We start from the raw sequence: 25,487 nt of genomic DNA on the forward strand, positions 1-25,487 counted from the left end.
TTTGTTAGTAAGGATGTCATTATATAGCGGGGTCATACAACGCAGTACAAAGCCTATCTTAACTTGCAAGCTATCTTAACTCGTTTCCTAAGTAAGGGATAAAAAACGACGAGGTGCCATGTGAAGTGAGATACGATGACTTTGAGCGCTTTTCATGTTGCATTTAACCCAGGACTAACTTCACTCTCCAACCTTTTAGACCCCGGGCTACCTGCAGATTCACACCGGCGTATCCTAAAGCAGCTGCAAAAGCCTTAAAGAATATTAAAGATATGAAAATATGCCTTTTCAGTGTGCAGTAAGATACTGTCATCGATGAATAGGAACCTATTGGCTCTGCATAACTTTAGCCCGAGGCTCGCTGGAGAGCGGTTATCCCTGACTTTAGTGTGATCAATACAAATCTAGAGTTTAGGCTCAGTTTTGCAGTGTGACAGATGGATACATTAGCCCGGGGTCAACTTTCAGCCTGGGAGTGCGGATCGCCCTGGGGCAGAACATGCCGTGTGAAAAGCACTCAAGTCAGCATATTATTTTCATAATTCAAACTACTCCATTACATCTCCTCGCAGCCATCTAGGTAGGCAAACCATGAGCTTAGTTTTCATGGAAACGCACTGCACTGACAGAGAGAATGAAGAGGACACCTCATGATTTATTATCCCACTTCCTTCAACATGAAATAAAACTTATCTCTGACTTCTCGATTAGTGATTGAAGCTATAATCGTCGGTGGGGTCACGTCTGTGGACTTCAGGCACTGTCTGCTTTGAATTTGAGCTCATGTTCCAGTGTGGCGCTGCAGACTCTGTGTCATTCAGCGGCGTGCCAACCCTCCTGTCAACAGAGTCGGAGTGACAGACGGCACGGGGGAAAAGATGGCACGCTTCCGATCAGAAACTCCAGTACAGGATGACGTCGTTTAAAGGACGTGCCATGCCGTTTCCAAGACGCACGATAATGCCCGTGATGCCTTAACACGTTCTGACTGAGAGGGAAATCATCGTTCTATAGACCATGATAGAGCGTGCCAGTTATTATTCCTTTAGTTATTAAAGACGTTTTGAATTTCAGTTATTTTTCTTCTCCAGTCACATTCTGGGGGGGAAAAAACCTCTAAAATTGTCCTTCAATAATCTAGCAGCCATTATCTGAGAAGACCAGGGCCGCATCCAGATGGTCTAACATCTTTTCTCGAACTGTCCCGAAAAAATTAAAGTCTCCAAGAAGGAAAAAAGGACCCACTGCAAGACATCTGAATGCAGCCCAAGCTCAGAATAACAAAAGGTCTGAGTGAGTTGCTAATCCTTGACATGCAGTCGCAATAATATACAAGTTTATAACAAATTAGATGGGTTATTATGGGTGTAGTTACATATTTATAACATGATCAGTCTCTCTTAAGATGATAACAAGCCTAGTTGTAGTTTTAAAGGTAGCAGCGCACTTATAGTTCATATTCTGCTGATGATGTGACTGATTGTCCACTCTGTCTGCAACAAGGAGGCCAACATCAACATGGTGATTTGTTAACCAAATAGTGGCATGTCAACAAAATAGTGGTGTATTGACCAATCAGACGACTCGGTATTACACTGTGCCAGCCAGTCAAAGTTTGGGAGTGACATTGATCGAGTCCTGGATGCAGCTTAGGGCAAACGTTACAGACTGTCTTTGTAAAGTAACAATTTATAAAGTCTGTGAGACTTTATAGTATTAGGACTATTCATACAGATAGATGCAGATTTCACCACAGGCAGAGGGTTCAAAGTGGTTCCACACATTCAATCACTAATTGTCAAATGGTATGTGAATTTCAAATACAGTAAAAAGTTGCAACATTAAATTAAAGGTGCATTAAAGTAAGATTTTTAGTATCCCATAGCACAAAATGACCATGATATAACTGCGGGGGGTTGACAAGGTTGTTGATCAATACCAATGAGATTTCTGGCTTTCAAAACTCACTTTCCACGCATTTTCAACTGCTCAAAGACAGAGGACAGTACTCCGAGCAAGCGACCGGTTTTGCAACACATTTCGTTCTCAACCCCAAAAAGCACATGCCAAAGCAGTCTTACATTGCATGGTGATATATTACTGCTTCACAAGGTATTTCTGTTGGATCTCTGCTCTCGTTAGCTAGCTTACTCGTCTCTATTGTGAAAATGTGACTTTTATATTTCTGTCCATCACAGGCCACCGTAAGCTGCACCAGAGACCTGTCAACAGAGGTCGACAAAAGTCATAAATGACCTAATTCCTCTGTAAGGATTCTTTTGTAAGTTTCAAAATGCAATGATACAAATGTGACAATTTGTATCACTTGGTGAACTTCAGGACCGACTGAATGCGTGGAACGACACAGAGCCCAGTCTATGGTGAAACCTGAAAACCACAAATCCAGGACAGCTGCTCCCAGATCACTGATGTGCTCCCTTTGACCATTTAACTCAGCATCACCTGAGAGGCAAAACCGACCCTAGATCACCTTTCCTCAGACATGAACTTAAGTCTTCAGTTCGGGACAGGACGAGCACGCACACAGGTCTGAACCACAAAATGAAAATACCGCAGAAAACATAAGCAGCGACGCCACCCCTCCCTGTAGCCACCACATGGAAACACAACGGTTACGACATTTGTGAGAGAGAAAAATGATGTCAAGATAACAAACCACAAACTTCACAGTATATCACAACTTCAGAGAAGTTGCTGGTAACAAACGCGGATTGGTAGATGAGGAACAAAATCGAGCATGTGGATGCACACCGGTATCTCATTATAAATCGGAACGCTCAAGTATTCCAGTTTTGTTCCTGTAAACCTCAAATCCTGTTTACAATAACCTGGATATGAAGGGCAGAGCCTGACCTCTGACCTCTGTGTGGAGGGGGGCGAGAGAAAAGAGAATTTCTCTGAGGGGATCAATAAGGTATTTCATTATTATCCCGATTTTGAAATTTAAAAAAGCAAAATTAGATAGATAAGTAGATATATTTCCAGTACACTGAGGCATACATACTGCTTTTTCATTAAGGCTATTGATCTGATTTTAAAAGTTAATCAGCCTCCACTGAAGAAAGGTGATAAATGCAGAATGCGATGTATTTCCTACATTAATATCAAATGTACAGCTGTTGTTTGGCATAGTGCGTCACCTCACTGTCCAGTACCGTCATACGGTAACGTGTATCACAACAGGCTCAAAAGGAGAGTACCAAGTGTCACTGCTGACAAAGCAGAGTCACGGCTGACACACAGCAGACACAAGAGTGTTTTGTGTCAACATCAGGGGGAGTTTCGACAGGTGTGTGTGTATCTGAGAGTTTCGATGTGCGAATGACGGCCCATGTATCTGCGTATATGTCTGTGTGTGTGTGACTGTGCATAGACAGACCAGACTCGACCAGGCTCGGCTCGCCGGCTCCTCTGAAGAGGGCCTCTTTACCTCTTTGTATTTGTTCAACAAACCAGAAGACTATAGTTTTGGATTCAGACCTGCGTCACTAACCGCTCCAATAATAGACCCAAGATGGCTCTTTTCTTTGCTGGCTTGGTGGTGAAGTTGCCCCTGAGCGCTGACTTGGCTTCCCTTTGATCACATCCTAAAGGACGTGACACATAATGTCGCTGTCGGTGAAAACTTTGTCTCTCCAAAACATCAACATTTCAGAAACTAAGTAAAACAGCCTTGTTTTTGGCTTGACCACCATGCAATTTTGAGTTTATCTAATGGGGTTTTGAAAGAGTTTCCAAGTTAAAACACTGAAATTACATTACTAAATTGATTGAGGGCTGTGGTGAGGTATAAGGACAGGGATTGTACTGCTATCTGCACAGAAACAAAGCATTACAGGCATACTGTGACATTTTGAAAAAATGTTCTTTTTTTTCTAGGCAAGCACTTGTCACATTTAAGATAAAGTTTCTACATTTGGTTGATAGCATTGTAAGCCTTATTCAAACCAATGGCTACTGCAAGTCATTTTTCAGGTAAGTGAAATGTTTTCACCACAATCAGACAAGCTCTCAGGAAAGATGAACTCCAGACTAAAATTCAAAATGTCAAATTGCACCTCTAAAAAATATACATCTACTCATGTATATGGCCTAGTATAGCCCTCCTAATGAAATGGAGTCACTAAAGCTAACAGTGGTCAGTTAGGCTAAAGGTTATCATCTAAATCTCTGTTTCTCAAAAGGAACTTGCTCTACATAACTAGCTACACATGAAGACAATCTTACTACTATGATGTTCTGGAGAAAAGGTCCTGAATGCCTTACTGTTACATTGTGAACTGTAGGCTGCTAACAAGCTAGCTAACAAGCTACAGTTAACAAGCTAGCTCCCAGCTAGCGGTGCCCACTGGTTTGAATGAGGAATGCTAACACTACTTTACAAATAGTTTTGATGGTAAAGGTAGAGCAAATATAGAAACTTTTTTAGGTGACAAGTGCCTGGCCAAAAAAAACAACCCCCCCCCCCCAAAAAAAATACACATATAGAAATGTCAAGGCATCCCCTTAATATTACAAACAGAAATTTAGTAACTGCCTTATCCAGAGAAGAAATCCCTGTTGCTTTGCTAAAATCAGGTTGTATGATTGTTTCCAAGAATCATTCAGAACTCCAGCATCTCAGAACTAAGAGGTCACGTTTAGTTCTAGGTAAAAAAAAAAAAAAAAAACTAAAACGGTCAGCAAGAAACATCTAAATTATGGAGGTAAAAACAAATTCTGCACAATCAAATGAACTCAGTGGGGAATACTGCTTTGGACATAATTTAGTGGTTCTATATTAAAACTTAAAACTTTTCCAGCTAAAATGCAGCTAACGTCCTATTTCACTGCGCGCTACCACAAGAAAACCAAAACAACCCTCTAAAGCTGAGTAAAGTGCTAGAAAATGAACGATCTTATCGACAAATTAGTTGTTTCTATCAGTCTCTGCCACTTTCAGCGGTGACAAATTGATCTTGAAAAGCATGAGCGCTACAACCAAACGTTGGAAATCTACAACTGAATATGCAGTCGGTGTGCGTTACAAGGGGGCATAACACTTTCGCTTTTCTCTGTGAATCCACTTTATTCTCTCTCTCCCCCCTCTCTCTGATGGGAATGAAGAGAGAGAGACCGGAGCGGGGCAAAGAAGAGATTAAAAAGAAGAGGGAGAGGAGGAAGGAGGGGTGAAAGACTGGCTGGCACTGTTCCACTCCTGCTTTGACGGGGAGAGGCTGTGAGCGAAAAGAAAGAAGGAAAGAAAAAACGAAGCAAGGAAAAAAAAACGCTTACAAACCCCCCCTCGGCTTTCTCTTTCTCCCTTCATCCCACTCTCTCTTCGCCCCCCCACCCTCCCTCTCCTTCTCCCTTTTCCCCTCTGGCTTCTTTCTCTCCTCCTCCTCCTCCCCTCCTCTCCCTCCTCCCCCCCTTTCTTTCTTTCACTCCTCGGCTGTTTTGAGAACCGAGTCCTCTCCCAGGATCTTGCAGAGTTCGTTGAGGCGGTGCTGCATCTCGGGGATGCCCGCCAGCTGGGCCTCCAGCCGCTGTTTCTCCTCGGTGAAGGAGAGGCGCGTCGCCGTGTCCAGCTGCTCGAAGCGCCAGCCTCCCTCCCCGTCGAACTGCAGCAGGTGGGTGTGGTACTTCCTGGTGGCGGAGAGGAAGCGTTAGCGCTGGGGAAACTGATCTCCAAAAACTGAACTACCAACAGGAACAAAAATATAAATCTCATTATATTTTCAGAAAGGTATTCATTTCTGTTTTTTTGTTTTCTTTAAAAGACCTTATCTTCATATAACTTAGATCAGTTTGATACGACTTAATGAGGTGTATACTATGAATTTACATCATAAAGCTTTATGTCAGGCTAAAAAAGTGAGTAAAAAAGTTTCTCCATTGCCACACATGATAGAATGGGAAAAAATTAGGTGAAATTAAATCAAAATGTGAAACAATAAGACATTTCCTTAGGTTTTGAATATAATAGAACAGATTAGATTAGATTAGAATAGAATAGAATAGAATCAATCCCCTTTGATCTTTGCCATTAAATAGAATATAATATGCTCAAAACATATCTGCTCATGGTACTGTAAGGCGCTTTGGATAAAAGCGTCCACCAAATGGCCGATGTCATCCACCAAATGAGAGATGTAGAATAGAATAGAATAGAATAGAATAGAATAGAATAGAATAGACTGTTTTCTCAGTCAGGTGTGTGTTACCAGAGGGAGGGTCTGTGTGTAATGGACAGCAGGGAGATTCCAGAGTCCTTGGCAGCCTGGAAGATCTTCCCCTCCACGTCAATGCTCACAGCGCTGGTACACTCATCCAACAGGGCGTATTTAGGCCTGAAATACACAGAGAAAACAGTATTAGTAACTACTATACATCCAACAGGGCATATTTAGGTCTGAAATACACAGAGAAAACAGTATTAGTAACTACTATCCATCCAAAAGGTCGTATTTAGGCCTGAAATACACAGGGAAAATAGTATTAGTAACCACTATACATCCAACAAGGAGTATTTAGGCCTGAAATACACAGGGGAAAACGTACTGGCAGTTACTCGTCATCCAACTGGTCACAAATCAGAACATTCTACACATTATGATTGGGCTGTAAATGGCTGTTCATTCAAATAACTAGCTGCCACATCACTGTACTACTGACTGATAAGCTACTGTTTGCTAACTGATTGCTAGCTGCAGCAGTGATGGTGTTGTACCAGTAGGTGGAGCATACAGCTCTGTTACACTAACTAAAGCTAAACTAAAGCTGTGGCTAGATTTTCATTTGTAACCAGAGACTTTTGTCTTGGTTTCTTAATGCTAACAGATAATGTACAGACTCCAGCCAGGTTATGAACACATGTAAAATGATCGCCATAATTAAAGTGATATTGTACTTTGGTTGGGCATGTTTGCTTTTTAGTGCACAAACCTCAGTATAAGCGCTTGAACTGACAACCATCAGTACTGCTACCACTTGGATAAACCTTGTCTAAAAATCAAACACATACAAACATAAAGTAGGCTGCAGTATTATAATTTGATATTATTTGATTCTACTTTTCAGGAAGTAATTTTGGCTTCTTTACAGTTATCGATATTGAGATTTTGGATAAAAAAGGCAGACTGCTGCTGGTGACAGAGGATCCCCAGGACAGCTAATGTTGGAGGTTAACCGCTGCAGCTACAGTAACTGGCTAATGAGGCACTAATCCTCTGTCAAGTGTCTGATGGTAATCTAGCACCACTGTAAAGGCAGACGGCAGTGAGCGTGTTTCTTCTTACTTGTGGTAGAACATGCGGGCCATGCCCATCCTCTGCTTCTCGCCCCCTGACAGCACGTCCTTCCAGTCCAGCTCTGCATCCCAGCCTGGGAAAACAACACACAGTCCCAACCTCAAAACACCGGCTAGTAGGGTTCGACCGATACTGATATTTTAGGATTTTTGATAGCCAATATTTGGTCTTAATATTCTTTAAATATGACCATTTTCATTTCATTTTCCCCAGAATTGTATTCTTGTCAAGGTGGACAGCCTCTGAAACAGCATTTAGACCCTCATGGGACACTAAAACTCTCCATTGAAGCCCAGACTATTGAAAATTCATTAGGTGGGTTAGCAGTTCCTTAAGGCAGGGTGACCCACTGTACCTATTCAATGGTAGGGGGAAATCTGGGATACATTACTGCCTTTAAATGAAGAATTAATAAAAAATAAAAAAACAGGAGGAAATGTGAAAATAAAATTAAATTGCACTGCAGGTGTTTTCTTGTAGCTGTTGTCATGGAGGTGGATGGCACTGACTGGCTGATATCCAATATTTGATAAAAGGTCTAACCGGTCTAGCCCTACTGTACTGCTGTATAACTTCACTGGTTAACCAACTAGGAAATGAACAAATTATTTTATAATGACAAAAATGTAGTTCCCTCCCTGTGGGTAATTGTTGGAAAGGTGCCAGTTCCCTGTGAAATATACTAGACCGCCGAGCTTCACACCTGAAACACACCAAACGACTTCTGTCCTTGTTGATTACGTTGTGTTGCGTGTGTGTCTGGGTCGGCGTGTGAGTGTATGTGTGTGTGTGTGTGTGCGTGTGAGTCCATTTGTATGTGATCAGAGCCCTTCCCGACATTCAAACACTGCAGCCATTCATACATTTAACCTTCTTGGGGCACTAAGCTTTGAACAGTAGTTAGTTCAGAACAATAGGTCTGTTTGTTTGGCAATGAGAGGAGAGTGGCTGCCAATTAGCCATAGACTCGAATTTAGTCAATGTAAATAATACCAAAGTGCATGAGATCAAACCACTGCCTGAGAAAGCAGACATAGCCTTGGCTGTTTGATCGCAAAACACCACATAACTCTGAAATTGTGTAATGCAATCTGTGAAGGGAATGCTATTAAATTAAAAAAATCTCTGTATGTTACTTCTTTGGTCCAGTCAGTATTTGTGAGGATGAAGTCTTTCCCAAAGCCAGAAACCAATGAACTAAGACAGTGGTTCTCAACGTGGGGTCCGGGGACCACCAGGGGTCCCTGACGGGGTTCCCACGGGGTCCCCAGCAAATTGATGAATTGTTAAACTTCACCATTATTTCATTTACAATTAGAGAATGTAGAAGAATGACTATTTTGATCATAGTTTCACTGTTATCTCTCCACCTACAATACAGATAGTCATGGGATTCTGGACAAAATCATGTCTAACAATAAAAAATATTCTCAGATTTGGGTCCGAGAGACAAAATCTCATCAAATTGGGGGTCCGTCGGCGTAATGTGGACTATTTTGGGGGTCCTTGATATGAAAAAGGTTGAGAATCACTGAACTAAGACACACGCGTGATGTCATTAAAGGAAAAATCCACCCTAACTGTAATACTGTTGGAAAAGCAGCTATTGTCGATGTACCTTGCATTTCTGGGTCCATTTTCTTGTTTGCTGGTGGATTTTGTTTATTATATCACGCTACATTGGAGTTTAATAGCAGAAAAATCTAAAATATCAACGGTAAAAATCTCATGCCTCAATAGACCAGAATGCAATGCAGCTACAAGACGTGTTGCATTCTATGTAAGGGCAACTCTCACTTTTTCTCAACTGAAAAAACTTCCACTCTCATGCTCTTACTATGCTACCACTATTGTTCTCTCCACCTACATGTATAACCTGCAGTTGAATGGAAGAAGTTCACGCCCCTTCTCTGGGGGTTGTTGAAATGCATTCTGGGAAATGTAGGAAACTACTAACTGAAGTAGAAGTAGACGAGACAGGTTGAGGGAAATAAAATAACTCCTGGGGTGCATTTAACATCATAGATTGATCACATCTAACAGTGTTAAGAGTATCTGAGGGTGGAATTTTCCTTTAAGATGTAAAATCTTGTGCTGCTCCATAGACGATGAATGGGAGACTTTTGTGGATTTTGTGGACTTGTGGAAAAACTCACCCATATCCCCCATCCTCACTTGAAACACACAGTTCCACCTCTCTGAAAGTCCTACCTCCCTCTCTGGTGACGATGTGGTTGAGGTTGACTATATCCAAGATGGCCTCCAGGTCCTTGTCGCTCAGGCCTCTGGCGGCCATGTCCTCCACTGAGTCCGGGTAGATCACCTGGTCCCGCAGCGAACCGATGGACATGTAGGGCCTGGGGAAACACACACACACACACACATTTAGATATACGAGAACACACACACACACACACATGCATTCACACATATATGGACAGGGACGCGCAGGAATAGCCAGAGAGTTTTGTTTCTTTTAATCTTTTGGTTGTGCTTGTTGTTTATTTGTGTGTGTGTGTGTGTGTGTGTGTGTGTGTGTGTGTGTGTGTCTGTACACTTCAAATACAGGACATACATTTGACCATATCCACTGGACCTTTCCTTGTTGACCTCTCATTTCATTAAGTGCTCCAGACACTGAAGAACAGCAGGTGTGTGTATACAAAGGGACACCTCTTTCAGACACTTAAGAAACAAATGCTTAAAAATAAAGGCATCTATTGTGCTTCAGCTGTTATCTATTGTAGGGTAGTGTATTGGGTTCTGTTACAGCTGCCAGGTGGGTGGCTGTCTCATCCCGTGTATAAAATATTCACCGCACCGCAGGAGGGAGTCGGCTGAGTTTGCACCTCTAAGCCGCCCTGGGTAAGATTACCGTTTAAGGTTTATCGTAGATGAGTTCGGTTCAGTTCGGTTCAGTTCAGTTCAGTTCAGTTAACCTCTTCTTCCCTGCCGGCCCCGCCACTGGGTCCATCATTACAAACACAGGTTGCACGGCCAAGCTTTGTTCAAACCCACAGAACTTTATTTTAAATTCTAGTCAAGATAACAAGTTTTCCAAAGACACCAAATATGTCATGCTGAATTACAGGGAAATGTGTATATAATGATGCACAAACATCAAGATTTTTTTCCATTCGATGGTGCAGCCATAAAAACATGGCGTCTTGTATTTTAATATTTCATTCAATATAAGCAGCTAGAGCTTCAAGAAAGCGTTGGAACGAGCAGATACAGAATATGGATGTGACATTGTTGTACAGTTAGGATTTTTTTTTTCTAACTTTGAAGCTACTTAAGGGGAAATTTAACGGTAAAGTCAGGAAAAGGGGTTAAAGGAATACTCTAAGCTTTTAGCAGTTTGTCCCTTTGGTCAACCTATTACTTGACAAGAACATAGGCACCAAAATCACCCACGTGTCCCTGGTAGACTGTTCTCTCCGGTGCTCCATGCTAAAACTTTAGCATACACTATGTTGAGTGATAGTAGGCGACTAGCATTATCTCAAAAGTGAGAAAATTAGAACTTGTATGTGGTTAAGTCTGGGGGTTTTTTTTGTAGGAAGTTGGTAAACTTTACACAAAACATGATACAAAAATAACACACTGTTTAGAACTATCTGGTACTACTTTCCCTGTTTCTATAGGAAGAGAAGGTGGTGGGTGATGGGAGATTCTGTACAGCTAAAAATCACCACACAGCGGATGAATATGTGGTTGCTCAACTGAAATAGTTCCAAACATAAACCTGGCTACATCAGCTATACTGAGTTAATGATATTTCTTTTTTATTTATTCATGAATCTACAGGTAAACACTTTTTATTACTAAACGGTCAGCCGTCTTACTTTGGTTGATGCTAGTCGCCTACTATCACTCCACATAGAGCATGCTAAAGTGTTAGCATGGAGTCCTGGAGCAAAGGATCAACTGGGGACACATGGGAGATTTTGGTGTCTATGCTCGGTCACACTTGATGTGGATAGTCCGATGATGATACCCAACTTACTATCAAGTGACTACAGTAGTATAGTAATACTATTATCAATGATGACACAGGAAAGTCTCAGAGATCTTTCCCCTTGTGGTCTTTTAATTGGAAACTGACTCAGTTACCTAATTTCCCCACAGGGATCAATAATTCATAATCAGAATAATCAATAAATATCTTAAATCCTGGGGTTAATTGATCTTTTTTGGAGCCAATCAGACTGACTGCTCTTGCACTCCCACAAAGCAAAGGGATAATTGTAAGTAACTGAACGGATTTGAACAGCTAATCAAGCCCGGTCTGGATGGTAAATATTTCACTGTGGCCAGAGCTCTGGTTTCCCTCCAACACACACACACAGGTCCTGTTACAATGGATTAGATTACCGGCAGTGTTCACCGTTACAATGATCAAATCCTAGAGAGCACCGTTTCATAACACCTCACTGCTGCGGGATAGCGTGAGAAATGTGTGTGTGTGTGTGAGAGAGGTAGAGAAATGACATCATGACAGATATATATTCAGTGGGTGTGTTTATTTACATGTGGCCGTTTGTACACGCCTTTTCTGTGTGTGCATGCTTGTGTATTCGTGCGTCTGTGGTTTTGTGTGTGTATGTGTGTTTTTGTGCGTGCACGTGTGTGTGTGTGCACGTGTGTTTACTGTATACCTCTGAGGGATGTAGAACATATGTTGTGGAGACGGTTTGTGCAGCTGGCCGCCGTAGACGGGCCACAGGCCGCTCAGGATCCTGAACAGGGAGCTCTTCCCACAGCCGTTGGGCCCGGTGATCAATAGGTGCATGCTCTCCTCCACCTGTAACAGAGACACACTTTATTAATCCCTCTGGAGCGGAGTCAGGCCTCAGTGTGACTAAGATACAGCCTAGTGAAGATAAAGAGATGCTCGAGAAGCAATTCAAAAGCGTTAAGATAAGAAATAATGAAGAAATAAACAAAAGTATGTAGCTTTGGGAATTTGACCAAATACAACACCATCTATGCTGAGTGTACAAAACATTAAGAACACCAGTAACACTTGACTTGTTCACAAGTGCTTTGTGATACATTACAAGCAGATTATAAACCCATTATAAGTAAGATTTCTCACAATGTAATCATCAGACAAACACCAGAAAATTATATTTAAGCAGAGCCAAGCAAAGCCCTTAAGCATACAGTTGCCCCATAAATTATTCAACCCCCTAATTGTTTTTGCACACCGGGTTTATTATATCATGATCTGATTATAATAATTATCATACACTTACAATGTGCTAATAATGTGGTTATGATACCTCATGATGCCTTCTGAGCACCACCTCAAGTTTGGTATTTCCATAAAATAGACTATAAAGTAGGGCTGCAACTAACGATTATTTTCATTGTCGATTAATCTGTCGATTATTTTCTTGATTAATTGATTAGTTGTTCGGTCTATAAAATGTCAGAAAATGGTGAAAAATGTTGATCAGTGTTTTCCAAAGCCCAAGATGACGTCCTCAAATGTCTTGTTTTGTCCACAACCCAAAGATATTCAGTTTACTGTCATAGAGGAGTAAAGAAACCAGAAAATATTCACATTTAAGAAGCTGGAATCAGAGAATTTTGACTTATTTTTCTTAAAAAATTACTCAAACAGATTAATCGATTATCAAAATAGTTGGCGATTAATTTAATAGTTGACAACTAATCAATTAATCGATTAATCGTTGCAGCTCTACTATAAAGTAGATCCAGGTAATGTAGATGAAGGCAAGGAGGTTTAAGAAAGATTTATAAGCCACGCGACAAATGAAACAAATGCTGCGCAAAAGGGGGCGCAACTCAATATTGGGACATTCATTCTAATGACATTTGAACTGATTGGAAAGAGTCATTTAAATCCTCCTTCAGCATTGATCTGTGATTGCCAGTGCCACAACCTGCCTCTCTCCAGCACATTACAGTAGCCAACAGCCTGAAGGGAGAAAGGGTGTTGATACGTAGGAAATGTGGCTCCCTAATGAGCCCTCTGAGGAATTATGAATACTAATAAACTCCACACAGACCAAAACCCTCAGGAGTCTGACGGGGAACATCTGAAACTCTGATCACCTGATAATCTGCTGGTTCACGTGTATGCACTGCAATATATACTGCTTAAATATATTTAGCACCTCACCTGACTGATATGAATCAAACAGAAGAGACAACAGTAGAATCCCTTAGAACAAAAACGGCTGAGTAGATTAGAGCAGAATAGGGAAGAGTAGAGTTTGATGCAGGAGAGTTGAGCGGAGATTAAAGCTAATTAGAGCAGTGTACAGTGAAGTAAAGAGGAGCAGAGCAACAGTAGAGCAGAGGAGAGGAGATAAGAATAAAGTGGAGCAGAGAGGAGCAGAATTGAATCGAGTCAAGTAGAATAGAGTAAAGCAAAGGAAAGTATGTAAAGTAAGTATTTATATAGCTGCTTTTTAAAACACAGTTTACAAAGAGAGAATAAAAAGAAAGAAAAGACATGAAAGAAATAAAAGGACACACGTAATAAAACAACTTTAAGAAAAAAAATACACAAAAATAAAGTAAAACACATGCAACATTGAACATTTACAACATCGTCATGAAAAGGCCAACCTATAGAAGCGGGTTTTTAGGAGCTGCTTAAAAGAGTCAGCAGACCTGGCTGATCTAATCGACTGGGGGAGACGATTCCAGAAAGTTAGGGCCAGTCTCCCTTAGTTTTGAGTCTGGAACCGGGGCTGACTGGCAGACCTCGACCTGGAGGACCTATATAGAGTCAGCAGCTCACAAATATAATCAGAGGCCATGCCGTTCAAGACCTTGTAGGTGATTAAAAGAATCTTAAAATGTATTCTAAACTTGGCGGGCAGCCAGCGCAGTGAGGTGAGAATAGGGGTCATGCGGGTCCTACGGTTAGTCCTAGTTATAAGTCTGGCTGCCGCATTCTGGACCAGTTGTAGCTGAGCCAAGGCTGCCTGGCTGAGGCAGGAGAACATTGCAATAATCTCAACGTGAGAAAATGAATACATAAATGAGTCGTTCCAGATCTTTGACGGACAGTACTGATCTAATTTTTGCAATATTTCTTAGCTGGATTTAACCAGCTTGTTAATATGATGATCAAAGTTCATATGATGGTCAAAAATAACAGGGGCAATAACAAGGACCTCAGTTCTGTCTGGGTTTAGCTGCAGAAAGTCAAAAGACATCCAGTCCTTAATAACACCCAAGCAGTGGAGTTTGGAGTTTGATAAGATTGCAGAAATTATTGAGCTTAACAGAGATAAGTACAGCTGGGTATCGTCAGCGTAACAACGATAAGAGATACAACCGAACAGTATAGTAGATAAAACAGTATAGAGCAGTATAATGGAGTAAAATAGAGTAGGGTAGAAGAGAGTAGTGTAGCGGTGTAGAGATGTCTCACCTTAAAGTTCAGGCTGGACACTACTACATCTCCATTAGGTGTGATAATTGGGACGTTCTCACACACGATACCATTGTCCACATCTATCACTTTACCTAGGGAGAGAGAGAGAGAGAGAGAGAGAGAGATTATTCAGTCAGTATCAGTTAAATCATATGTAAACAAGGTATGGTACAACAGATTTTCCATGTGTTGTAAATTAATATAACCCATATAGTTAAGCGATAGGCTGATATGGAATGAGGCCTTTCCCCACTTCAACATCGTCTATCAGTGTTCAAATTAGGGCATCTGAGCCATGTTGGACTGGGATCACACAACAGCCATTTGACCCAGATGGACACAGAGATCCACCACTTCACCAGAGACTCTCTCTCTCCCTCTCTGTTAGGGCATAAGCTTAGATATGGATGGGATAATAACCCTGCAGCAGGAATTATAAGGGTTAAATATGAAAAAAAAAAATCTCTTTTACCCTTTTACCACTTTCCTTAGCTCTTGTTTTATTTATTTCCCTCTCTTACGGGATCATTGTAGGGTCACAGGAGTATTTCCACGACGTTATGGATCTGACCCTTGACCTCTTTACTGAAGGATGCTTGTAATGTTGGTGATCTACTGTAGGAATAGAAGCTTATTCTACTGTAGCACTCATTGTAAGTTGCTCTGGATAAGAGTGGCAGCTACATGCATAACATTTAAATGTAAATATAAATGGTTTCTGAGAAGTTAAATAGTGGTATGTAGTCTCGATTAACCGATCCCAAGCTTCGATTTTTTTTTCTTGATGCTACAATTTTTGGGCATTTTTGCTTTTATTTGACAGTATTCCAACCCAGGATCAACTTCCTGCTTTCCTTATCAATTATTTGTTGTGATAGCTGGCTAAACTTGTTCCAGCCAGCAGGAGATGTCAAACTTTCTCCAACATAGCAACAGTAACCAAGGGTTGCTATGTTGCTTGGGATTAGACATTGTCTGTTTCACTCTCTCAATCTATTGTCATAGAGAGACAGAATGTGTGTGTGTGCGTGTGTGTGTGTGTGTGTGCATCAGTGTATTCCCACCCTTGATCTCCAGCGGTCCGTCGATGTGCATCTCTGGCTTGCTCCTCTTCTCCTCTCCCGTTGTGGCGGACAGGGAGGAACGCTTGTAAACGCCCCTCTGCACCTCCCCGAACACCAGGAACATGTTGTGGACACGCGCCGTGTAGCCCGCCAGCTCTGTGACCTGTGCAAACAAACACACGGGGTCAAGGGTCATTCCCTGGGGCAGAGATAGGGGGAAGGTTAGCGTGTCCCAGCAGAGGATTAGACTGTGGTACAGGTCACTGTCGTGGCCATGTGCCCGTAAAAGTCTGTGTGTCATAAAGCGGAGTATAGAGCATACACACGTGCCGAACAGGTGTATGCTGTTGGCTTAATTCTAATCTCTCAATGTTGTGCGTTTTGCTGTGTTTCTTTGTTTAGGGAGCACAGAGTGACACACACACACACACACACACACACACACATTGACAGAGATCTGAAACCTTGAAGGCGAGAGAGAAGGATATATGACGGCCTCTGATAGGAGAGCTTGGACTGTCAATAGAGCAACCTTGGAAAGACAGACAGACAGAGAGAATGAAAAAGTGTGTGTGTGCATGTGTGTGTGTGTGTGAACGCACGTGCCTTGGTACCAGGGGAACTCTTTCATCAACCTCCCCTGTTGGTATTTCTAGGAAAATGACTCAGCCTGCACCGGCTTATTGTGGCTTGCTAAACCTACACAATCTCATAAAATGTGTTGCAACATCCTGAGAAGACCAGTAATAATAATTTCGGTAATGGCTGAAAATGCTGTTAAACTCCGTGGTTAGAGTGCTGTGCAGTCGAGGCAAGCAAACCCATGGACACAAATAAAACGTCAGATGTCAATACAAATGACAATGCAGGAGAAGAAGACATTTTCTCCAGCAATTAATAGGATCTATGTGTCCAAATAGGCCAAAATTCTTAAAAAAAGGAGGGGGAAAAAACAGAAAGATCACCTCCTCACTTTGGCTTTAGTGCTGCACCCTGCAGGGAGACAATGCAGGCTGTTGACACAGCTTGTTCATATTAAACAACAAACAGCATTTCTGGGAATTGGCTTCACAGGCACCCTATGGGGGCTGCAGGGAGACGGGGAATGGGAATAAGACTGGAGGATGTGACTGCAGCAGCACTCTCATAGGAAATATACGTTATTATTATGAAACAGGATTCATGACACTGAAAAGAAGCGTACATATGTCCCATTATTGGAGCTCAGCAGTCTCATTTACCAAGGAATCTACTGCCAAATTTGAATATAATTTTTTCTTTTAAATAGGCATTTAAAAAGACATTACAGCTACACAGGAGACAACACTGATGTTGTTTGGCACGCATTCAGCTCTTACATTTGGAAATATTGAAAAATGAAGCCCTGTACCATTTAACGTGATGACAAACACCTGTTTCAAATAAAAAAAAACAACCGAAATGGTGGAGTGAATATGGAGGAATATTTCCCCATCTTTTTCTGTCATTCAATAAAGATCTAAGGACACAAAATGAGGTGACACGTCTCTTTGTCTGCTTGTGTGTGGGTCTGTGTCTCTCCTCCTAGATATCTTCAGAACTGTTCAAGACAGATCCAGGAGCGACTGCTCAGTGGGGCAAGTGGGACTAGAAGGGCTTAGCCGCTGGCGGGCCGTCTGGCTGCATTGTTTGAGAGTGAAATAATGCATCCAGAGATAGTCGAGTGGTTACACACACACACACACACACACACACACACACACCCCTCTGGAACCACACGTGTGCCCCAACTGGCCTGAGATGAAATCCTGCCCCAACTTCCTTTCCTGTGTCTACATTAATGTTGACACAGTCTACCTCTCCACTTCCCTACTGTCTAAATAAAGAATAAAATACTAGAGGTGAGTAGACAGCAGTTTGAAGACAAGCTAGTGCTCATTGCATGACATGAGCTGATGCAAATAACTTTTTTTAAGCGACTACTTTTGTCGGTCTGGGACAGTCGGTGTGAGTGTTTTGTGTTGGGCTGTGGTTTAATGCCAGAGAGAGAGAGAGAGAGAGAGAGAGACAGAGAGAGAGAGAGAGACAGAGAGAGACAGAGAGAGAGAGAGAGAGAGAGGGGGGGAGGAGAGAGAAAGAGAGAGAGACAGAGGGAAAGTGAGAAAGAGGGATACAGAGGGAAGCGCTGGCTGAAAGATCAACAGATGGAGGATTATTCACAGCTAGGTTAAGCCCTGAGAGAAGGAGCCCTGGCTAGTCAACACACACACACACACACACACACACGCACACACACACACACACACACCAGGTTTCACTGCTGGCTGACCTACAGTGGCATCAGAGTGATTAGTAGATGTGTAAAACCCACATTCTGTCTTGATTCTATCTTCAGGAATCGATGCCTATTAATCCTATTTCTTCATTATCTATAGGTTATGGGAAGGGCAGTTCCATTAAATTTCATATCCAATATTTCAGGTCCAATCTATATTTGTGATCTTGATCAAAAGCCAGAAACCAGGAACCTAAGACTTGACTCTGTTGCCTTATCAAAATATTGATAAAGAAATATAATCCCGCACACTGTCTACACTTCCATAATACTTCATTGTGACGTTTCAGTCATAGGACCTTCATCAGGCAAACACAGATGTTTGGCTGATGAATTATTATGCAGGGATTATATTTCTTTCTCAGTATCTGCCTTGTTGGTCTTTGTCCTATAGCACCTGTCACTCAAAGACTTTTAGGTGTGCAAAAATACTTTTTTCTTTCTTTCATCATCAAAATATCAAATCTGAAGCTGCCTCTAGTGAATGAACTGGAAACAATGGTAACTGTGACTGTGAGAGCAGCCAGTGGGATTCTCTGGGGTTCAAGGTACATCTTTTCTGATTGAGAACACTATTAAAAGATAAAAGCTAATTTCTTTTGGTGTGTCATTCAGGTCCCACAGTGACTCAAAGTACAGACCCATTTTACTCGTATATTCATAAACAATAGAAATGTTAAATAAACCACTTAGGACCTTGGTATTAACCAATACACAGGATCTGATGTAACTATCCCCATTTTAAAGGAATTGTTCACCCCAAAATGAAAGTTTAGTCATTACCTACTGATTTGTAGCCAAACAATTGCACTGTTGAGGAAAATATAGGAGATAATAAATAGCTAATTGACCTTTAGACCCACAGTGCAATCGTTTGGCCACCAAACACTTGGATTACGCTGCATGAGCTGTCTGGAGAAATATGATGGACATTTTCAGCTTTTTTTTAACTTCATTAGTTCGGAAGAAGGCCGACACGGCGAAACTGTCTGTGTGTTTGGTTTTCGTACGGACATCAGTGGAGTTTCAACTGATATGGGGGTGAGTAAAGACTGAATTATATTCCTTTAAGATGAGCAGAGCACCTACATGGAAACCTGGCTTGGCTGTTAGAGGAGGAGGTGGGTGGTAGATGTAGGTGTGAGTGGTTTGTCACTGAGATAAAACATGAAATACATTTGATGCTTGTGTTTTCGCTGCTGCATACGCTCGATCCTTGCAACAACAGATGAGTCAATCGAAAATGACTTCCGTCCGATGAAAGAATATAAACAAAGCCAATAGTTATTCCAGAGTGGGATAAAAAAACAGGCCTGGGTCAAAAGCAAGAAACACATAGCAGAGCTTACAAAATGAATAGTTGCACAAATGTCTTACCAAACTAACACTAGCTGGGACATGTCATGGGGCCATCTGACCATTCACACACACACACACACACACACACACACACACACACACACACAGTACACTATCATAATAGGCAGGCAGAGTGTTTGGAGGCGTAAGCAGGGCATACTGCCTTAGGAATGTGCTCCATCCCTGTTGCCTGTTTAGTTGCCACACACACACACACACACACACACACACACAATCACCAGAGCCTGCAAGCAGAGGCTTGCTACTGTATATCCAACACTGTACTCAACACACACACACACACACACACACACTGATCAGAGCTTAAAATTCACATCCCCTCAGGGAAATATTTTGTGGCAGAGTCTCACAGCAACAAAATAAAAGTCGGGATGATCTGCTGTGCCAAAAACTCGCACATCAATGAAATAAAAGTCAAACTCCCTTTGATTTCCTGAATTTTTGTGACTGGTTCGTTTTTTTCTACAATTTCACAGGAGTTTGAACTGCTCATTGAAGCATTTTCTATTTATCAATGGAGTCAAGCTTTTGTGTTTTGGCCCTGCATGCGTGTTCACACTAAGACGTGAGTGGAGGCTAGATAACGGACTTTAAGACTATAAAGTGAAATTTTTCAGAAGTGAGTCAAGCGCAAGGAAGCAGACAACAACCTCCGCTCCATTTTTAAAAAAAGTTTCAATTCCTTTTCTTCACCACAAGTGGCAAACACATTCTTGTGCACAGACGTCAGATGTTCATTGACAGTCATAGACACACTATGCAGTTTCACCTGCCCCCCTTTGCTTAAGTACATGTTACCAGGGGAATTACTGGATAGAATGAACCACAACATCCCAAAACATGGGTGGGCATATGATCACAAGTACACACAAATACAAACCAGCTGCACTGCAATACAGCTCCACAAAAAACCCCTTTGCAGCCAAATCCTCTTATAGACCTCAAAATGCAGCCAAAGAGAAAATGCATGAATGGGCCTTGCTATTTTTTTTTTTTTTTTTTTTGGATTAAAATGCAACGAGAGATCAGGGATTTGGGCCTCAATGAACAAGGCCATTCATTCAGCGATTTGTTTCTGTATTTTTGTGCAATCTCGACACAATTCCTGTGCATGCATGGTGATAGGTTTCACATGAGAGAAAGGAAAAGTGAGACATGAATATATCCATCTGTTCATCATTCAGTCTGCATCTATCCATCCATCCTTCTATCTGTTCACCCACCCACCCACTCATCCATCCAAACACTAGCCAACCCACTGACCCAGTCATCCATCCTTACACATCTGTCCATCATGTGCCTATTTGAAACTCTGACAAATCATCTTTTTTTAGAAATAAGATGCAACAATCATATCAAAATTACATCAGTGTTGTTATGGGGGGAATTCAGCTCTTCATGTTGCCTTGTTTGGCGCTCGACTGGAAAACAACCTGTTGTTTCTTGTTCACTGTCTGGCAGTATTTACAAAAAGTAAGAGTACTGACATATGATATATTTTCACTTTCACTGTTTACTTTGAATGCATTGTTGACTTATTCCCAGGTGCCTGGGGAGTCCCAGAAATTTCCCCTACTGCCTTGACACATTAGTAATAACTGGGGAGTAGGGATGCAAAAAATTTGACAAAACAAGACTAAGACTCTAACTTCTGTGCAATTGCTTCTACGGTGATTAAAATAATAAAAAAATATGTGTTGGGGATAAGATGTGGATACTTCAGATTTGCTCTGTTTGAATTAAAAAAAAAGGCAGTTAGAGACACTTCGCTCTCTAACTGCAAAGAAATATGGCAGCCTCTTGTGATTTGGAATTTGCAACAGTCAGCATTGCCATAGATTTGTGGATCAACTGTGCAGCCCGACTGGGTAGAGTGTAAGGTTCAGCATGCACGGCCCTCACCTCTTTGTAGGAGGACATGATCCTCTCGATGGCGTCGGCCGCCGAGGCCAAGAGGTTACGGGCGGTGGTGAAAGCCTCCGTCCTCTCGCTCACCATCACCTGCGGCTGACCGTCCGCTGTTTCTGGAGGAGAGAGAGAGACATGGAGCAAGAGAGAGAGAGAGAGAGAGAGCACTGGTTTACATAGGTTGCTGTGATACCGCTGCCATTGCCTTTGTGAGTGAAATGTAACAGAACCACTGCTCCAATTCTGCTCGGAGTTGCTATCAAGATCTGTTCACAAGGCAAGGGATTCAAATGGACTCAAACTTTCCATTTGGGTTCTGCTGTGTGTCTGAAAGTCTGCTTCTTTTCTGCCTGTTGACACCGTATTTCTACATGTGCGCCTGTGCGTGTTACCATGGAGATACCGCGGTTGTCTGAGCATCAGAAAGGACGGTAGTGTTGAGGCCCTGATCAGCAAAACAAAGGGGACTCAACCATAGTTCTGTTATCCAATTTAAATGCCAGTAGGGAAGCGTGGGAGGCGGCTACTGTTTTCACACATGCTAACCAGCTCTTGTTAAGAGTAAGCAGTAGTTGTTGACTTGGAGATGCTAATAGCCCCCATCTGTACTGTGAAACGTGCTTACACCACAGAATGAAACAGGCACCAATTACAATGGCAGTCAAAACGGCTTAGGTCTACACATATAGATACAGATATTGGCAAGGGACATGGATATTACATAATGGATGTTGTATCAGAAACAGACAAAACCAGGTGAAGAACCAAACTGAGGCTCCTTGGAATAAACCAGCCTATCTCCAAATTGACATTTTTAGCCAAGTTACTAGCACAGAGATTGCTCTCTTGACGATTGCTGACCACCTCCTCCTTGCTGCTGATAAAAGGGTAAATTATACTTCTGCATCAAATTGCCGCCATAGCTACAGCGTAGGTGCGAGCATTTATGGTTCTGCGTCGGTGATTCTATGCATAGACCACCGAAACACTAGTGTCTCATGCTTTGTTAACACAAACGTAATAACAGAAGAAGTAGTAGTGTTTACATTCTCTGAAACTCATGTTCTTGGGATATTTCTCACCACGAATTCAGTGACATCTGGTGATCTTTATATTTCGGAGATGAGGCGTCCTACAAATGAATATATGTGCAAACCTCCTCAGCTAGTCTCTCTGCTATCTGCTCCATTTGGTTCAACGCATTTAGGTTCAACGCAGAAGCATAAATTACCAGAAAGGTGACTGTACCTTGATTTTCCTAAATCTTACCACAGCTTTTGACATGGTTGATTACAATATATTGCTTAATCGCCTAGAAAATTGAATAGAACTCGCTCTGTTGTATTAGGTAATTCCTAACACAACATCTCAAATGTGGTGTTCCACAAGGGTCTATCATAGGGCCTCTATTATTCCCCATTTACATGTTTCTCCTTGGTGAGAAAAACAAAAGTGTGCTCCCAACCCAAAGTGGATTTAACGAACTCTTTGATATGAAAATGTTTGGGAACCTCTGCTCTAACCGACGGTCTCCGTACCGTTGTCAGCGTAGCCGGTGGCTGTGATGATCGGCACGGCCACGATGATAAGCCCGCTGCTGCTCCACACGTACTTCATGAGGAACTGCTCGATCATGATGTACCAGAGACGCTTGGACAGGATCAGGTTCATCTGTTCGGCCAGAGCCCGGTAGCACTTCTGCAGCTGGCGCATCTCCACCTGCCAGGGGGAGTATGTTATAGTACAGCAGCAGTACAGTATGGCAGCATATTCAAATCCTCATGCATGTTTTATTTGTACGTGTCATGCAATCTCGTGTGGGATGGGTCACACTGAACAAATATGAAACATTAATTTATAAGGGCTCAGTCATTATTGCCACTAATTTGCCTGAATGCAGTGCAGTCTCCATGCTAATTACATTGTTGTTAAACACTACGCTATATCCTGTTCTAATTTTGTTACTCTTTGTGGTTACTCAGGATAATATACAATGTGTCATGTTGTGTTATCAGAGGATTCAAGTTGTGGGAATGGGAATAGTTTTTTAGCCAGGGAAGTACAGTGGAGGGTCCCATGCAAATTCAGTTTACTCAGCACTTTTTTTACTTGCAGGATAGTTTACCCACCTGTTTAGGCTGACATCAATCTTATGATGTAAATTCAGAGTATACATCATAGTGAGTAACATCTAACTAACTGATATACTGTATGAGAATAGGGACTTTTAATGGAGAAACCATCATTTCATGATTTAATGATTTATATTTGCACTGGTGGTTGTTGGCCTCATGATGATCACAACAGGAAATTGTAGTTTACCCACCTATTTATTTACCCCTATATTACTGTCTATATTACTGTATAATGCACGCATCTCATTATGAATGCATACTCTGTATTTTATATGCATATGCCATCCAGCCATTTATACCTTGTGCCCCCCGTAGAAAGCTATTTCCTCCGCATTAGCAATAATCCTGGAGTGCACATAGCGCAGGTAGCCTTTCCTGTGGGCCTCCTCGGCCACCAGCTTGCCAAATTTGGGCGAGCAGGCCCGGAGGACCTTAGCCGTGGCGAAGACCACCAGCCCGGCCAGGAGGGTCGGCCCGGAGGCGTTGGCCCCCCTGGACCGGGCGGTCTGGATCAGCGTGTAGGCGGTCAGCATCACGTCCAGGATGGGCTTGGTGAGATTGGAGTAGAGATGGGCCACGGACTGGGAGAACATCATCACGTCCTCGGTGAGAGACTGGTCCGGGTTGGCGAGCCTCCCGTCCATGTTGCTGACCTTATAGTAGGTCTGGTCGGTGAAGTAGGTCCGGTACGCGTGGTTCACAAGCCGGGTGCGGAAGGCCAGCGCCAGTTTGCACTCCAGGTACCGGATGGCGCTGTTGACGAATGTGGCCGGTATGGCGATGAGGAGCCATTTGAACAACTGGAGGATGAATGTCCTGGGTTTCTTCTCGACAATCGTTTTGACAATCTTGCCATCCAAACTGGCGACGTAAATAGACAGAAACGTCCTGGATATCAGCGCCACTGAGTGCAAAGAGAGCAAACCGAGCTCTCTGGACACAAGCTTGGGGAAGAGGATTTTGCCAAGTTCAAGAATCTGCTTGAAAAATTCCGCATTTACACCCGGGGATATCTTCTTGTGATTCGGCGCGTCACTCAGTGATTTTACCAAACAAGTAGAGCCATTTTCCGCTTTCGGAACTCGGGGATTATTCCTGCAATCTTTCCTTTTGCTGATCTGCTTGTAGATGATGGGGTACAGCGTTTTCACACCGTAGGCAGCAGCCGCAAGAAACACGGCTCGCTTCGCCGCAGTCGTGCGGTCCCATTTCACTTTGGACGCCGCATCGATAATACTGGACATTTTTCAAACTGTTAGTCGTCTCTGCTAATAATCCTTACAACTCCCATCCCGAATATCCGACACCGCATTGAGATAAAACAGGAGAAAGTCCTCTGATGGTACTGATGTGGAGAAAGCCAGATACATGTACCGCTACATCCTGCTCTTTTCGTACTGCTGTCAAGTTAGGAAGAATATAAAAGGCAGGACTTCCGGTCCGCTTTTTCCAAAATAAAACCTCTATTGGCGAACATGAGTTGCAACCTTTTGAGTAATACAAACCCGTAGTTTAACTGCATTTTGCAGTAGCTTGGTAGGTCAAATAATTTTGGTAGTGTTTTTGGTAGTTTATTACTGTTTTGTCATTTTGAACTGTTGCAACAACAGTTTTTTTTATACTAAAAGAAAATAAGGAAATTGCTTTGTTTCATCTTTTTATTTAATTTGTCTTATTTTTAATTGCTGCCACTCGTGTATTGATTCAACCTCCTTTCTGTAAGTGTATATTCATACAGTTTACATAACCTCTGCTTGTTCTGTGAAGAACCCAAACTAAGTTGTTTAGTTTACGTTGAGACTCTCTGACAGACAGGTGTGTGAGTGAAAAGGTATGAATGATGGACATACAAAGTTAACAGTCCTGTTAACTTTCCAGTCCAGTCCAGTGCACTTCTTCCTATGACAAACCCAGCATAGACAGTATTAGCTTATGCACAGTGAACAGTGAACT

The 25,487-nt window shown here is 42.2% G+C and overlaps 1 protein-coding gene across 1 annotated transcript; it reads right to left on the reverse strand.

The window, feature by feature from the left end:
* Positions 1–5,441: 5,441 nt before the first annotated feature.
* abcd2 (ATP-binding cassette, sub-family D (ALD), member 2) lies at positions 5,442–24,893 on the reverse strand. Its single transcript, XM_071902578.2, has 10 exons — positions 23,834–24,893; positions 22,938–23,118; positions 21,394–21,515; positions 15,798–15,960; positions 14,731–14,825; positions 11,972–12,117; positions 9,522–9,667; positions 7,299–7,383; positions 6,225–6,350; positions 5,442–5,646 (listed from the first exon to the last, which is right to left on the reverse strand). The coding sequence occupies exons 1-10, from the start codon at positions 24,776–24,778 to the stop codon at positions 5,442–5,444; spliced, it is 2,214 nt and encodes a 737-aa protein (XP_071758679.1). The 5' UTR covers positions 24,779–24,893.
* Between the last annotated feature and the right edge of the window lie 594 nt (positions 24,894–25,487).

Source organism: Centroberyx gerrardi, chromosome 24 (assembly GCF_048128805.1).
Source record: "Centroberyx gerrardi isolate f3 chromosome 24, fCenGer3.hap1.cur.20231027, whole genome shotgun sequence".
Classification (NCBI taxonomy): domain Eukaryota; kingdom Metazoa; phylum Chordata; class Actinopteri; order Beryciformes; family Berycidae; genus Centroberyx; species Centroberyx gerrardi.